At 47.2% G+C, this 16,004-nt stretch overlaps 1 protein-coding gene across 5 annotated transcripts in view; it reads left to right on the top strand.

Moving 5' to 3' along the window:
- NTRK3 (neurotrophic receptor tyrosine kinase 3) overlaps window positions 1-16,004 on the top strand; it is a 314,023-nt gene that overhangs the window by 46,844 nt on the left and 251,175 nt on the right. For all 5 annotated transcript variants that reach the window (XM_019477848.2, XM_006263817.4, XM_006263816.4 and 2 more), the window contains exons 2-3: window positions 11,732-11,806; window positions 13,425-13,496. In XM_019477848.2, the coding sequence (XP_019333393.1) occupies window positions 11,732-11,806; window positions 13,425-13,496 (147 nt within the window). The remainder of the gene's footprint in view (window positions 1-11,731; window positions 11,807-13,424; window positions 13,497-16,004) is intronic.

Raw genomic sequence — 16,004 nt, 5'->3', positions numbered from 1 at the left:
ACCCCCTTTGACACAAAATAAGTAGGGAACCTTAACTCCTGGCTGGCATTTGTAGGGACTCCAGGCAGCATTGCGTAGCTAGGCCTCTGCCTTTTGGGTGGAGGACAGAGGCTGGTGTTCCAGTAGCATCTTCTGTGTTCATGTATCTTTATGTAGATCCTGTAAACAAGGCAGGGCTGCTGCACGCAGCAGTAGCCTCCCTACAGCAGAACGTGCCTTTGTGCCAGAAGGAGCAAAATTGAGTCACTGAGCTCCTCCGGACTTGTTTAAACATTGCTCTGTGATTTTTTTTTTTCTGATTGGACTATGGTGCCGCTGTTGTCCCGTGACCCATGGTGGGGCTTTGCGGGGCAAGTTTCCCCAGTGTGTCCTTTGGGACCTTATATCTAGATGGCTGAGGTTTTTGGTCTTGGGATCAGCCCACTGTATCCTCCCTGCCTTCATTCACAATATGTATGGAAAAATGCTTGGCAGTCATTCGCAGTAGCAAGACGGAAGAATTCAGAAGCTTTGCTGAAGAGAGTGGCAGAGAGGAAGACTTTTGTGTTCACCCTCGTGCCTGATTCTTCCCCTGTAACAGCAACTCTTTTTCCACAGGCTTACTCCGTGCACCCACTTGCAGGTAGCCATTCTTCTCCCTCTTAATCACTCTGCTTGAAGCCCCTTCATGGTCGCTCCTGAGTAATAAGTGGGACCTTCCTGCCTGCCAGGCTTCAGTTCAGGACCAAGCCCCCCTGTGAATTTAAGGAAACATCCTGGTATCCCTTGCCCAGAATATTGGAGTGAGGAAAGTGCATCTCTGCCTTGATTCAACTGGGCAACATGGGAATGATGCATGGTTTCCCCTGGGGGTCTGGAAGCCTTCAGAGGCAGAAGGGAGTGTGTGCAGTCATCCCAGTACATAGACTGTCCCAGAAGTCAAAGTGTTGCTAGACCTCGAAAGCCTTGCTTTCCTTTTTGTGTTACATCAAGTGGCTCCCAGGAGGCTGGTAGCACTGCGGCTGGGTGTTCTTCAAGCACAGATGGACCCTGCCTCAGTCCTGAAGCATCTATAATTGGAGATCCTCTTCTCTCCACAGTCAGTATCTACTGGACCTTCTCGTCATCCACAGGCCATTTTGGGAAATGTCCTTGGCATTTTGCTTTTTCCAAGGGCAAAATTCTCTGTTTTTTTTTGTTTCTTTACTCTTCCATGTACTTCTCCTCTCAGAAACAGAGACCATTTTTCACGGGACTGGAGGAATTCAGCCTCCAACGCCTATTTGCTGTGCTGCCTCTCAGGGGATCCAGCAAGCAATGCCAGCTAGGACACGTAGCATTCTGGATGCAGGATCTGAACTCTGTTCAGACCTCGGATGCCATGTCTGGTTGAGTGCGCATTGGTACAAGTCTGAGCCTTGTTTCTTGCTGGCTGTATGTTGGTCCAGTTTGTTTCCTGTACATGTCATTTTAATGACCACCATTTGCTTTGTTTTGGTACCTTTCTGAGCCACCCTTCCTCCAAGTGGTCCCATGCAGGACATGGGGTTGTGTGAAGTTGGGTCCATGGAAGATCAGCTTAGCTGCTGTGTTTCCAGAGTTCGGGGCATACCTTTTCGACAGCATCCACCCTCACCTGAGCTCCAGAAGGGCCTGGCTAGCAGAGGAGATTAGAAAATATAGAGGTGTGTTATGTTTAATGATCATTACCTTGACAAATCACAATTACACCCTAGTTACTCTAATAATAATTTCTGCAAACTGGAATATTTTTTTTTCTCCCAGAAATCTTGAATTGTCCTTTAGAGATGCCAGCTTCTTTGGTGCTGGGTGATCTGTGGAAAGGGGGATTCCACACTTTTAATGGGCAAAATTTCACCCTCATAAGTATTTATTCTGATGCACTTTCACCTACTGCTCAGCTAGTGATTCACTTTTATACCTTCTATATTAAGGGAATTACATCCTTCATGCTTGCAGTTATTAAATGCATGTGATCAGTGCTTTATAATAAAGGTGGCTTGATTTCTTTACAGTTTCTTCAGAAAATCATGTTGAGTACTCAGGGGTGGGTTAAAGATGACTGCAAAATTTTGACATCCACACTCTACTGTTTAGCTCTCATAGGGGAGATATTTTGGAGGGCATATGCAGAGGCAGGGGTTTTCATCCACAATGGGCTTTCTTCTGTGTCTCACTCATGGGGTATGTAAGCTATGGTTGGAGTTGAGACAAACTGCTTTCCTCTTCCCTAGCAGTGATTTAGGAGCATTTTGATCTCTGATAAGAAAGAGGAGGATCTTATTTAGATACCTATGTCTGGGTGCTGTGCTAGCAAGCAAGGTTAGCTGACCTCCATTTTACACCTTCCTGGGAGAAAATGAGGTCAAGGGGGAAATTAATGTCCCGAGTACCAGGTGTGCTGTGCAGCTGCTTCGGGTGGCCTGCAAATGACACTGAAAGCCATAGATGTGCAAATCCTTTGGACATCTAAATTTCCAGCCTCTGGCTAGACTGGTATGACTGCTGAGCTCTGCTTTTTGACTGTGGCTGGATTGGGAAAGCTTTTTTTTTCAGCTAGCAGGTGTCTTGATTCATAAATGCCCTGCCAGTGGCAATCCCTGGTTAGTGGAACAAACAGCTACTGTTAGCCAGGTATCTCGGAGCCACCATTAGCTGGAAAAAAGATGTCAGCGGGAGTGGAGAGTGCTGCACGGGTGCGCAGACCAGCTTCTCTTGGGTTTCTGACAGATGCTCCAAGCTCGGAGAGGAAGGGACAAGTGCTGTGTTTCACAGAAGCATCTACATTAGGCGTGGTGAGTCCAATGAAGTCATCCATCATGCTTCTTCTGAGCCCCTGGCTAGGGTCAGCCCTGGGTTCCCAGACCTGAGATGATGCTTCAGGTGCGGGAGGGAGGGTTACATGAGTCACAGGGAAGGCAAACGGAGATCTGTATTCTCAGAGAGGCCACTTGTACCTGAGCTATAGGGCCTAAGGGAAGAGGGGCTGAGTCACTCTGTTGTGAGTCTTTGCTAGCCTCCTTGGAAGGGAAAGGCCCCCTTCCCCTCCTCCCTGCTTGCTGTCAACTCGGAGGAAGGCTTTAGCTGAGGCAGTGGTCTGAGCCAGCTCTGTCACCGTGCTGATCTGGTGGAACTTGCCAGGAATTGCTCATTTATTCTCTGTCACAGTTGTTGCCTTTGATCCCGGGTCCCTGGACTGAGCCTCTGAGTTCTGAGGTTTTGCACACACAGACACAAACTCATCTGAAAAATAAAGGGAAAAGCTTGTCTAGCACTGACTGGGAACATCTGGGCAGCATTAACCTGTGCGAGACGGCTCAGCTGTCACCGGTATCAATGGGCTGCTGAGAGCACAAGCTCTTGGGAGACTCCAGGGAGGGGCGGATGAGCACTCTCTCCTCTGACTTCATGCCGATCCCATTGCCCCAGTAGAGCCCTAGAAAGTGGCATGGGAGCCTGCACAGGTGACATCCTTCCTTCTCATCCCAGTGCCCCAGTGAGGTACTAGGAGGTGCTGTGCTCTAAGGACCCATGCGAGCAACTTCCTCTGGACCATTACAGACCCCAGTGCCCCAGCACTGTGCTATTTTCAGGTGGAGCATAAAGCCACAGGCCTTGCTGCTGGATCTTGCATCTGAATGTCCTCACTATTGCAGTAGGAATCCTAACCCTTGGCTCCCTATGTGTTTTCCCTTCTACCCCCTGTGGTTGAAGCTGGAGGCTTAGCTTCCTTTCCATCCTGACATCTGTGCCAGGTGGCTGTATGGCCAACCAACCTTGTAGCAATGATTTGTCTGTGGTAGGAGAGCTGGAACTGGTGAAAAGCTGTGGGAGCCTTTGTTACCATTACTCACCACTAAAAGAACAGGCATTGAAAGATGGTGTCACTGGTAGGGCAAGGCATGCTCTTAGTTGAAGTGGCTCTAATAGGGGAGCAGGGGAGTGAGGGGAGGGGGAAGAGGAGTGTGGGGAAGAGGTGGATGCTGTTCATAGATTCATAGATTCATAGATGTTAGGGTCGGAAGGGACCTCAATAGATCATCGAGTCCGACCCCCTGCATAAGCAGGAAAGAGTGCTGGGTCTAGATGACCCCAGCTAGATGCATATCCAACCTCCTCTTGAAGACCCCCAGGGTAGGGGAGAGCACCACCTCCCTTGGGAGCCCGTTCCAGACCTTGGCCACTCGAACTGTGAAGAAGTTCTTCCTGATGTCCAATCTAAATCTGCTCTCTGCTAGCTTGTGGCCATTGTTTCTTGTAACCCCCAGGGGCGCCCTGGTGAATAAAACCTCACCAATTCCCTTCTGTGCCCCGTGATGAACTTATAGGCAGCCACAAGCTCACCTCTCAACCTTCTCTTGCGGAGGCTGAAAAGGTCCAGGTTCTCTAGTCTCTCCTCGTAGGGCTTGGCCTGCAAGCCCTTAACCATATGAGTGGCCCTTCTCTGGACCCTCTCCAGGTTATCCGCATCCCTCTTGAAGTGTGGTGCCCAGAACTGCACGCAGTACTCCAACTGCGGTCTGACCAGCGCCCGATACAGGGGAAGTATCACCTCTTTGGATCTATTCGTCGTGCATCTGCTGATGCACGATAAAGTTGAAGTACCTAAGATCGATCAATAGATAGGTGACATCTCCAGAAAACTCTGGAACTGACCCAGATCACCAGCATGTCCTCTGTAAGCTGCAGCAGATCCAATAGATTCATTAGCCATTCAGTTGTGGGGTTTGCAAGAAATCACTGCTTTGTCTTGTAGCAGCATCTCAAACAGAGCACCAGTTACAGCATGTACTGGAGTGGGAGTCATAAGAAGCCTTTGGGTCTGTCAACTTTTCATGTAGCCATCAGTCCAGGTTGCAGCTGGTGGCTGGCTTGCTTTCTCCTGACAGCTGGGGAGAGGCAAAGAGTTAGGTCCTGCTGGCTGATGCTCTTAGTAGAGGGCCTCTTTCTTCCCTTCACATTCGTGCCTGTGTGGTCTGACATGCTAGACAGTTTGTTTATAATGCTAAACATATCAGTTAATTGAAAGCTAATGCTGCTGTCTGGATCACTAGACATGAAATGCTCAGATGACAAATCAATTTCTTTGTTGGCCTACATGAGCGCAGTCAAACACTCTGCTTGCTTTTCTATCCTGCGTGCACACGTATGTTTGTTCGGGCCCTGCTTGCTTACTGCAATCCTGTGATGCTTTCATGGCCCAGGATCTGAACACAAATGTGGCACTGATGCTGCATATCTAGGAAGGGGCCATCTCATCTGCTCAGGCATCATGTGCAGATGATGGTGTCTTGATGAAAAGCCACTCCTACAGGCTAGGCAAGATATAAATGGACTGTGTGTGTGAGATCATGCACATATTCAATATTTTGCTTTTCTGTGGTTTGTTTGTAGATCACAAAGTGCTTTTATAAAAATGTGTATAATTAGATAAATATTATTCTCTATTTGCAGAGGTAGGGGGAAGGTGAGATCCAGAGAAGATAAGTGGCTAAGTCAAGGCTGCGTAGGAAGTCAGAGCCAGAAGCTATTTTGGAACCCATTTCTTATCTATAGTGTAAAACATGCCTGGAATGTGTATAGACTATACAGTATACATCACCCTGGGGATGTATATGCCTGATATAAGGCATCGGACTCTTGGTCTATATCTCTACCCTAGACTTGCTGCAGGGATTTGGTCACATCACTTAGGCCAATATTTTCAAAGGCAGCCCCTTGTTTTGGGTGCTTAGTTTGAACCGCTTGCTGGAGCCCTATTCCTAAGAGGAGCTGACACCAGGCACTGGTTGCTTTTACCTGGTGATGCAGATGCTCAGCATTGCTGAAAGCCAGTCTGCAGGCACTTACACCCAAAATGAAGCAGCCAGTATTGCTGGTCACTTGAAAATACAGCTTCCAACCTCTCTCTGTACCTTTGTGCCTACTTGTGGGCAGTGGTGGAAATGATGCCTGCCTGCCTACTGACTACAACTGCTTGTAGTGATTTGAGATGTACAGATGAGTGTTACGTGACAACATCTTACTGTGTTATTCCCAGGGGCTGTGGAAGCAGGCAAGCAGGCAATAGTGAACTGGTGAAGTGCGAAACTTTATTTCTAGTGATGTAACATGAACAGCCTGGATCGATAGTGTATTACAAACAGCAACTACTGTTGAGCTTGACCTTGATGGTATGCAAGCTTTACAACAAATTTGGAAGGAAAGAGTAACTAAAGACCTGGAGGTAAATGGACAGTGGGATATAATACAACATAGTTTTACCAAAATTAGATTGGGCCAGACTAACCTGATACCATTTCTATAAGAGCTGGTAGATTTATTCTACTTGCACTTCAGAACCAAACTTGATATAGTGCCACAAAGGAAATTATCAGTTATTTTGGAGAAGATTGAGGGTGAGGGGGTGGGATTTGTACAACAGTTATAAGAGAACTGGCTAAAAAAGATGATGATGGGGACTGTGAAAAGGGAACGTTTCAGGCTGGAGGGGAGTTACTTGTGAAGCTCCTCAAGGATCAGTCTAGAGACTGATCTTATTTAATACTTTCACTAACGACTTTGGCATAGAAAGTAGGAAAGTGCTAATGAAACTTGCTGATGACATAATGTTGGGAGGCTTTATTAATGCAGCCGAGGATCAGGATTTCATAGAGCATGAACTGAATGGCCTTGAGACATAGAAATGGGATGGAATTCAGTAACACAGGGCAAAAGCATGCATTTTAAGACTGATAATCTGAATGTCTTCCATGAGCTGGATCTCATCAGTTGGAAATGGCTGAGGAGATGAAAGACCTATGTGTACTAGTTGTTACATGTGAGCCACCAATGTCTTCAGCTGTGAAAATAGTTTTGGACAGTGTCAGGGAAGATATTTCCAATAGTAATACTGTTGTCCAAGGCAGTGGTGAGATCTCATCTGGAGTACTGGATACAGGTCTGATGAGCCAAGATCAAGAGAGATGAATTCTGATGGGAGCAGGTGCAGAGAGGCAACTAGGGTGCTTAGAGAAAAAGAGACTAAAACGACTTGGCTTGTATAGCTTCACAAATTAAGGCTGGGAGCGGACACGACTGTTGTATGTAAATGTATCAGGTGGGTAAACATCCAGAAGGGAAAAGAAATTTAGCATCAGTGCAGGAGCAAATGGGTCTCTATTGGTAGGAGTAATTTTCGAGTGGAGATATTGAAGGATTTTAAGCACCCAAGAAATTAAGTTCTACAGTGGGATTAGTGGAGAAAAATACTCGATTAGTTGTAAAATGGGGTTTGATCCCTTTATGAAAGGGATTATGTGATGGAGTTGTCTGCAGTAGTAGGGGGCTGGACTGATTGACCCAGGATGCTCCTCTGTTTTACACTCCTAATTCAGGATGGACTGAAATACCAAGTCTTTCCTTAGCCAGAGAGTCTGTTGTACATTATGGTTTGGGATTCCCATCTGTGATTTCCCTGTGTGTATGCACTCGCTTGTCCACATCTCTGCCTTTGTGCATAACGAATGTGGCTATAAATTAATAACATGTGAAAGGGGATCTGGGTTTGGGAGGTCACTTCTGGCCTTCAGGGGCTAGGAGGCTGCAATATAGGTCGAGTACTATCTCTGTGGGTGGACGCGGTCAGGTTTGATGTCACTGTCGGGACTGACTCCCTTGTGGAGTTTTGTGCCATGCTGAGCTGGGAGGATTCAATCACTGGCCTTAGGGATCTTGCCTTATATTTCCTAATCCTCAGCCGTCATGTTCAATTATGTGGCCACAGGTTGGTTCTCACAGTGCAATTCAGTTGGCACTTGCATTTATCTATCTTGGGACATTTTTAATGCTCAGAAAAGACAAGATTGTGAGAGTTTTTTTTAAAGCTTCCTTGGTACAGCTCTGACACATGCACCCTGACCCAGAGCATACCAGCAACTTAGTACCAGGTCCTCAGGCAGCTCTACCAGCATATTTCCCTGCTGTACAGCAGCATCCTTGAGAGCTGATGTCTTGCCCACTTGTCTTTAGACACCCTTCACAGACCCTGGAGGGTTTCTTAACAGGTGCATGAACATTACGACCACATCAAGTCAGGTCTCAGTCTTTTGCTCCTGGGTTCTCATCTCAGGGCTGCTCAGCCTGTTCCCTAAAGCTCTGGACCCTCATGTTTCAGACTTGGTATATGTCTTTTACGTCTCTAAGCACTTTGAAGGCTGCTTCCTGCCACAATGTTCCTTCCCAGTGGAGGGTCCCTCTCCAGGCTTGACACTGTGTTGGGGTGTGGTGACATTGTCAGTCTGCATCTAGCCCTGGACTAGTGTGGCTTGTCCGTCCATCATCTCTGGGTATGTTTTAGTTATGGACCACCCATGAAAGCCTGCCAGTGAACTTCCATCTGACCCTGCATTTCTGCCCTTTGCTATTAATACATGGATTCTCTGTACTGACTCCTTCTAGCTGGTCCTCCATTCTGTGAGTGACTGCCGAAACCACGTGTGTTGCCAGTGAATGCATCATTGCTTTAATAATATCCTGCATCTCTTTCTCACTGGAACACAGGCAAGCCAAGCTGATGAGCAGATAGTTTAAGATGAACTGTAACTTAAACTGTCATGCAGAAGCCAGTTGGGATTTTATTTTGTGTCCTTAAGCTAACTGCTCTGGATATGCAGGCAATTACAGAACATGTGGAAATCAAATGCGTGTCTCTTCTGGGTCTTTGCACTTCTTGGATGCATGCACTGGGATCAGAGACATGTTCATTGCAGGAGTTTAGTTCCTTTTTTTTTCCCTCTTAAGCATTTGAGGAACAAATAAAGTAGGTCCATGAGCTTCCATCTTAGAGGAGCTTTCTTCTTGAAGAATAAGTGCTACTTAAGCCTGAATACAGACCCCTGTTTGGGATGGGAGAGGTGGGGAGGTCTTCTCCTTTCCCTTCTAGACCTTGCATAAAATCCCCTCTTGGTTTAGTAAAGTGATGAAGTTTCTTTCCTGAAACCCACCATTGCTGCCCCTCGGTCTCTTGTGGCGATTTTCCCTGTTGGGTAGAGCTCCTATGAGAAGTTGACCTGAATCTTTGTGCTCTGGGTAAGGTGGTCTTTGGCCTCAGTCTCTGAGAAAAGAACATCCACCCTGGGCTGGTGTTTTGTGGGCGATGGAGCACAGCCCTTAGCAGAACGTGAGTTACTGGGACTCACGCTAAGGATGCACGTGAATGAGAGATTAAAGAGGTGACTACCTCACTGAGTCTCTCTGGAAGCTACCAACAGACCAGGACTCAAACCTCCAAGGCAGATGTCTTCAGACTCCAGTGAGCTGTCTGCTTATGGCCCAGCCATATGGCTGTCATGAGTGTGGGAAGTAGCTTTGCTCACCAATCTTTATACCCTGTTGAAATTGCTTCACGGCTGAAGGCTTCTATAAGAAGTGGAAGGTGTTTTGCCCTTACTTATCCAGTGGGAAGTTTCCTGCTGTTTCCAGTGCAGGAAGTATCACATGGGGCAGAAAGAGTCTTGTTGTTTTGCAGAGGGATAGTGCTAGGGACTGAAAATGGCATGTAGAGCCAGTCCATTTTGGGTCAGCAATTCCAGGTCAGCCTAGGTTTGTGTGCAGGTCTGTTGAGTGGCTCATGCTCTGCAAGCTCATGGGTGAAGCTCCAGTTCCTGGTAGATAAGGGTCCATTTCACCCCATCTCCAAAATCATCATCGACATGAACTAGTTCCTTTTTGGCCATGTCAGAACAGAGGTCAAGGCCAGAATGGGCCAAGGAGAATACATTTACCTCTCTTTGACTTAGGGTCCCACTAGGTCAGGGTTGAAGCCCGTGAGCAGGAGTTCAGGCCTGTCAGAAGCATGTCATGCTGCTGTTGCTGCTGCCTGTGTTGTTCCTATCGTGTGGTTTAACAGGGGGCTCCATTATCTGGGGCTGTCGATCTGTCACCTTCCACCAGCTCTAATATTTACTGAATAAAAATTCAGTGCTGACAGATCTATTTCTGTTTTCATTCTCCATTACATGCCTGCCAGAATGCTCCAGGCATAGGAGGAATTCATAATAAAGACACGCTTTACAAACTCTGCCTGACACCACCTCACCTACAACACTCCCCAGCCAAGAAAGAGTAAGACCCTGCCTAGTCCCCTCTGTTAACTGGTTGGATAAGCATCATTCCTGCCCTGTGGAGTTGATATAACAACCAACCAAGCCACCCTGCAGCTCCAGCCTCCCAATGAAAATCTAAGTTGTGTCCAGTAATGGAATGGGACAGGGTCTATATAGACTATCCAGTGCTTGGCAAGGAAGAGGTTAACCTCTGGTCAGATAGGGACTTGAAAACCGCATTCAGAGAGCTGACACTGACTGTTGATGTGACCTTGGTCAAGTCATACGTTCCCTCTGTGCTTTGGCATCAGCACAGTGGTGTCAGTGGTAGGTCCTTCCCTCACAGGGTGCAGCGAGGATAAATCCCTTCAAGACTTTGAGGTGCTGTTGTGCTATGGGACAGGGCAGGAGAATTAGATGCTCACCCTGTGGGACTGTCTTCAGACAGATCGATCCATGAGCGAAGTGGCAGATCCTCCCTGCAGCTGCAGGTGGGGACACTGATTCCAGGCTTCATGCTGGCAAGTGACCTTTCTGCTGTTGTGCTCCTCTTGCTGATGTGGGGCAAGTTGAGGAGCTCCCAGGGAAGTGGGGCAAGCAGCAGCTGTGCTGGCAGGGAGGGAGAGGGGCTGGGGTGGAGGTTAAAATGAGGGGATGTAGTGGGGAAAAGTGGAGGCCACAAGAAGCTGCCTCATCCCTTTCTACCCTGAGGGCCCCAACCTGCTCAGGTTCATAAAGCCCCTTCATCTTCCCAAAGCTGCTTCAAGCTTTTATTCCCTTAGTTGCTATTCCTCAGGGGCCCAGAACCCCATCCTAACTACCACAAGTTCTCCATTGCCCCTGCTAGCTTCCCAACTGCACCCCCTCCACCCCCCATTCCTAGCTCTTAGTTACTTCCAGCTTTTTTTTTTTCTCCACCAAAGTATTCATTAGATCCCACTAATTCCCTTCCAAGCTCTGAGCCCCGATACTATGTGCTAGCTTTGGGTCTTGAGAGCAGCGTCCCCTCTGCCTGGCCAGTTGGACTGGAAGACTCGGTCCTTCTTTCTTGCACCAGGTGCAGGGATCAAATGACTAGCTGTCATGGGCTCAGCCACTAAGTAGTTTAACATGGCTCAAGTGCTTTTTTTGCAAGAATTTTGCTCATGATTTCTGTTTTACTGATGTGCCAAGTGAGAGGCAACAGGGAATCAACTTGCCCAAGGATGCACTGTGCCCCAGAGGCAGAGTCAGGAACACAAGCCAGGACGTCGGCCTCCCAGCTGGTCTACATTAACTGCTAAGCCCTGCATATCTTCCTTGGCTTCTTAGTGAAAGATTTAAGGGTGGGAGTGGAAGGAAACCAAAGGAGATAGTTTTACCTTTAAAGGATCCAAGTAACAGAAATAAAAGTGATGCAAGAAATTGCTTATTTCCCTGGCGTTATGGAAACCACATAAGTTTGGGAGCATGGGGGTAGAAGATGCAACCGGGTCTAATCCTCACACCTTTCCCTTTCAGGGCAGAGCAAGGGGGTGGGTCTGTCTAATGTAGGGGCAGCTTTCTGGCTGCTGTCCACTGCCTGGGTCAAGCAGTGAGTCACCTGTGTGGAACAGGCCATCTTGACCTGGTTTGCTAAGAGCTGAGCTTTTCCTTCCTCTTCACAGACACATAGAAAACTGGAAGAACTTGCAGACGTTGAATGCTGTAGACATGGAGCTGTACACAGGACTCCAGAGGCTGTGAGTATGACCCACGTGTGTGAGAAGGAGGCCTGAGGGATGGGACTAGGCAGCTATTTTTGGCCTGGTTGGAAGGTCCAGCAAGAAAGTGCTGCTCCTTTTGTCCTAGCACCTCTGCCCCCTTGATATTTTGAGCATGTTCAATGACTGGCTGCTATGGGCAATAGTTTACTGCCAGACAGCCCAGAATGAAGAACCCCAACTTTTAACTTTGGATACTTTTCAGCCCTCATTGGCTCCCTGATCAGGCAGGCTTGAAGCTCACCACAACTGTGCCAGCGCTTGTTAATCCTGACTTATCTCACCCCCTGCTGTTCTAGTCCTGGGCCCATGCACTGCTCTGTAGATACTCAAAGATGCAAAGCGCCAGCTATTTCTAACTATTTAGGTACTTCCATGGCTCCCATCACCAGAGTACCCAAGTGCTTCACAATCATTAGAGTGTGTATCCGCATGGTACCCTGGTGAGGTAGAAAAGTATTATAATCCCCATGTTGCAGACAGGAAACCAAGGTACACAGAAATGATGTGCTTTGCCAGGGACTCAGAAAGTGTGGTAGATCCAGGAATACAACCCAGCTCTCTCAAATCCCCTTCCAGTGCCTCAAGCTGCCTGCTTCTCTCTTAAGCAGGAGATGAATGATTTTGTAGCAGACAATGGTTTTATAATGCACCCAGCATCCGCAAGGGGTTAAGTTGAAGCTGTCCAGGCCTGTTTCACTGGGAAGCCTGCATTAGCTACCACTTGACCACAGGCCAGGAAAGGAGAGAGTATATTGCTGAGCATCCTGTAAACTGAACCCCTGCTAGTAGTGTATTTAGGAAATCCACAGTGTAAGCATGCTGGGTTGCTGGTTCTCATTTAATGTAGGAAAGCTGCAATGGAGCCAGGTATTTCTGTTCATAAAGTATATTAATAAATCATGGCTGTGGTGCTGATTTAGCTTCTCCAGAGCGACAGAGGAAGAGGAGCCTTCTCAAGTGTCCTTTTCCCTGCTAGGAAAAGGCTTGTTTTTCCCTGTGCGCTCGAAGTGAAGGGATTTTTCCTTCAGTAAAATGTACATGGGGTTCCCCAGGGGATAAAAATGCCCATCACACATCTCTAGAGCAGTTGGCCTGAGGGACTCAAGGAACAAAAATAGCAAGAGATGTGGAGGCTGCAGGTGTGGCTTGAGGTTCATTGGCAGAGATGTGTTGTGGGAAGCCAGGTCTGCAATAGCGGGGAAGACTGCTGTCTGAGACTGAGATACATTGGTCATGCTATTGGGGGAAAAGGCCAAGATCGCAACAGTAGAGAGGCTGAACATTTGGGACTGAGGGGGAAGGCTGCATAGCGGGGGCTTGCATTTTGCCTGTTCTAGGATAGGGCAAAGTTTATCGCATTAGAAGCAACCCAGTTCCTCTTGATTTGCAACCTTACCCAGGTTATGTGCAATGAGAGATTAAGGCTTCCTCCTCTCCCCATATTCACTGACTCCCAAGGCATCCACTCCGATGCTGTCTCACTCGGCCTGTCACTCATTTGTATGGGCATCTCCTTAAGTTTAGCAAAGGGCTTTGAAAGCCCAGTGAGCCTCAGTCTTTTGCTCTATCACTGTCCTTTTAAATCCTCTTCCAGGACAATCAAGAACTCAGGACTTCGAAATATCCAGCCACGGGCGTTTGCCAAGAACCCTCATCTGCGCTACATGTGAGTAGTCACCCCCTGACTCCAGTTCTGTTGCATCTCTTTGGAAAGGTTATCGCCAATCCTGTTATTCCTCAGGGTGGACCAGTGAGGGCAAGTGTGGAGAAGCAGGGGATGGAGTGTGCCATAAATAAAGGTAAATGAGCATGGGGAGAAGAAAACAGTGAAGGAGCCAGTAAAGGAGACAAGGGTGCTGACAGGGGGGTTGGAGAAAGTGCAAACTCTGAGCAGGTCTTTCTTGCTGGGCAGTTGACAGATTAAGGGGTCTCATAATAGGGCTGGGTTTGATTTGAAGTTCTAATGAGCACTCATTTCTTTAGCAGCCCTGAGGCAGCCGGTAGAGGTTTGCCTTTCTGTGGAGTTCAGGGGTCTGCGGATGGGGGCAGCAGCATGCCCCAGCACACAGCCTGAACCCGCACAGCTCGTTAACTTCTAGCAAACAGGGGTTTGCAGACACACATCTCCCTTCCTTGCTTCAGGCATGTGGCTGACAGTTGTGCTCCTAATTATTGACTTGTTAAAATGGCATCTGAGTGGGTCCGGCCTGTGATGCGTTTGTCTGAAGGTTCAGGACATAGAAGCCTAGGATCATAGAAAAGTTGGGCTGGAAGTGACCTCCTGAGGTCATCGAGTACAGTGCTTCTCAGCCTATTTTGTACCAGGACCCATCTGTAAACATCAGTGACCAGTCCTGACCCAGTGCCCCTCACTCCCGACCCACTGCCCCCTACCCCCAGACCCCCAGTGTGTGGGGCAGGGGGGCCCTAAACAGCCCCTCACAGGCTGGAACTTTGCAAGCCTGCAAGGGAAAAGCCACGGTTTCCCATATTTTCCTCCTTCAAGGGAGAATCGATTGCTAAAGTTTGATCCATTTTTTAAATTTGCTTGTGACCCTTTCTTATATTTTTGCGACCCACTTCTGGGTTGTGACCCACAGACTGAGAATTGCTGATCTAGTCCAACCCCTGAACAAGGAAGGATCATCCCTGATTCAGCCAATTCAACCATTCAAGTGTTTGTCTCATCTGCTCTTAAAAATTTCCAAGGATGGGAATTACACATCCTCTCCGGGTAGCTTGTTCCAGTGCTTAACTCTCCCCATAGTGAAAGGTTCTTACTACCCAACCTAAATTTCCCTTGCTGCAATTTAAGACCATTTCTTCTTGTCTTGTCACAGACAATAGTGTATCTCCATCCTCTCTGTAATTGCCCTTCAGGTATTTGAAAACTGTTATCAAATCCACCCCCCCTCAGTCTTCTCTGGGGATGTTGATAGGGCCTGAGACTCTGCAGTCGGTATAGGAAAGAGGCAAGCCATTCTATAATGCCCCGCCAACCTGGGAACTTCTGAGCATGCTAGATGGTGTCCCAAGGAACCTCCAAACCCAGGAGCCTTTATCTTTTCTGTATAAAGGGCTGCAGTATTTTGTTTTCCAGAACAATAAGTAGATGAGTTCAGCAGTCTGAATTCCCAGCCTATGTACAGATCACACATTTGAAATAAAGCGCCTGAGTGATTGTTATGAGAGAAGACTCCCCTGAGCTCTGGTGTGGGGACAGGAGGTAAAAGCTGGACTGATTGGTTAGATCTCTTGTGTCCACATGCCTGGGGAGAGCCATATGTTGAGCAGTTGCTTTGAGTCTTCTGCTGTCAGCCATTCCAATGAAAACCAGTCATACCTTCCAAAAATATTCACTCTTTTAACTTTACAGGCATGTGCTGCCGTCAGCATGGGCATGTTACTGGTAAAGGGAGATAAATGAAGCCTTCTCAGTGGGGTATATTTGTCTCTTGATGTCTGCACAGAGGGGATGTGAACTCAAAAACCAAAAAGCTTCATCTTGGAAAACCGGTTACAGTTGCCAAGTGACAGCAAAAGTACTTGCTTAACAGACCATCTACTGAACCCAAGCACTTAGAAATCATGGTCATAAGTAATTAAGGACATCAAAAATTTTACAGTGCTACAGCATAAACCTTATATAGAGCTTAGAGAAGTGCATATTCCATTAGGATATACCATACTTAACTCTGACCTTAGAAGTCCTCTAATATGTAGTCTGAGCTATTTTGATTGTAGCATCTAAATATTTTATTTAATTTTATTATTTTATTTCGGTAAGAGATACCAGTTCATGGAAATATGATGACTTAATGCACTTATCAATCAACTGTTGAATTGTTTGGTCAAATGGTAGTGTTTTCTGCTTTGTCGGAGTAATACTGCATATAATTGATGAGGTTATACATGTATGCGTTTGTACATGAACCAGTGGCTTGAAGTTTCAGTAAAGTAGATTTAGGTTGGATATCAGGGAAAACTTCTTTGGTGTTCAGACAATGAGGCAGTGGAGTAGACTGCCAGGGGAGGCTGTGGACTCTCCATCACTATGAAAGGCTAGGTCTATGTTCTACTATGGGTATTTCCCATACTTCTGGGTTTTGATGGTTGCTCTCTCCCTCCCTCTTGCTACTACATATGTTGTGTCAGGGTGTTTAAGCCTTCCTCA

The sequence above is a fragment of the Alligator mississippiensis genome, chromosome 11 (genome assembly GCF_030867095.1).
Source record: "Alligator mississippiensis isolate rAllMis1 chromosome 11, rAllMis1, whole genome shotgun sequence".
Taxonomy (NCBI): domain Eukaryota; kingdom Metazoa; phylum Chordata; order Crocodylia; family Alligatoridae; genus Alligator; species Alligator mississippiensis.
The sequence above is the reverse complement of the archived record's forward strand: the minus strand, read 5'-3'. Positions and strand labels throughout refer to the sequence as shown.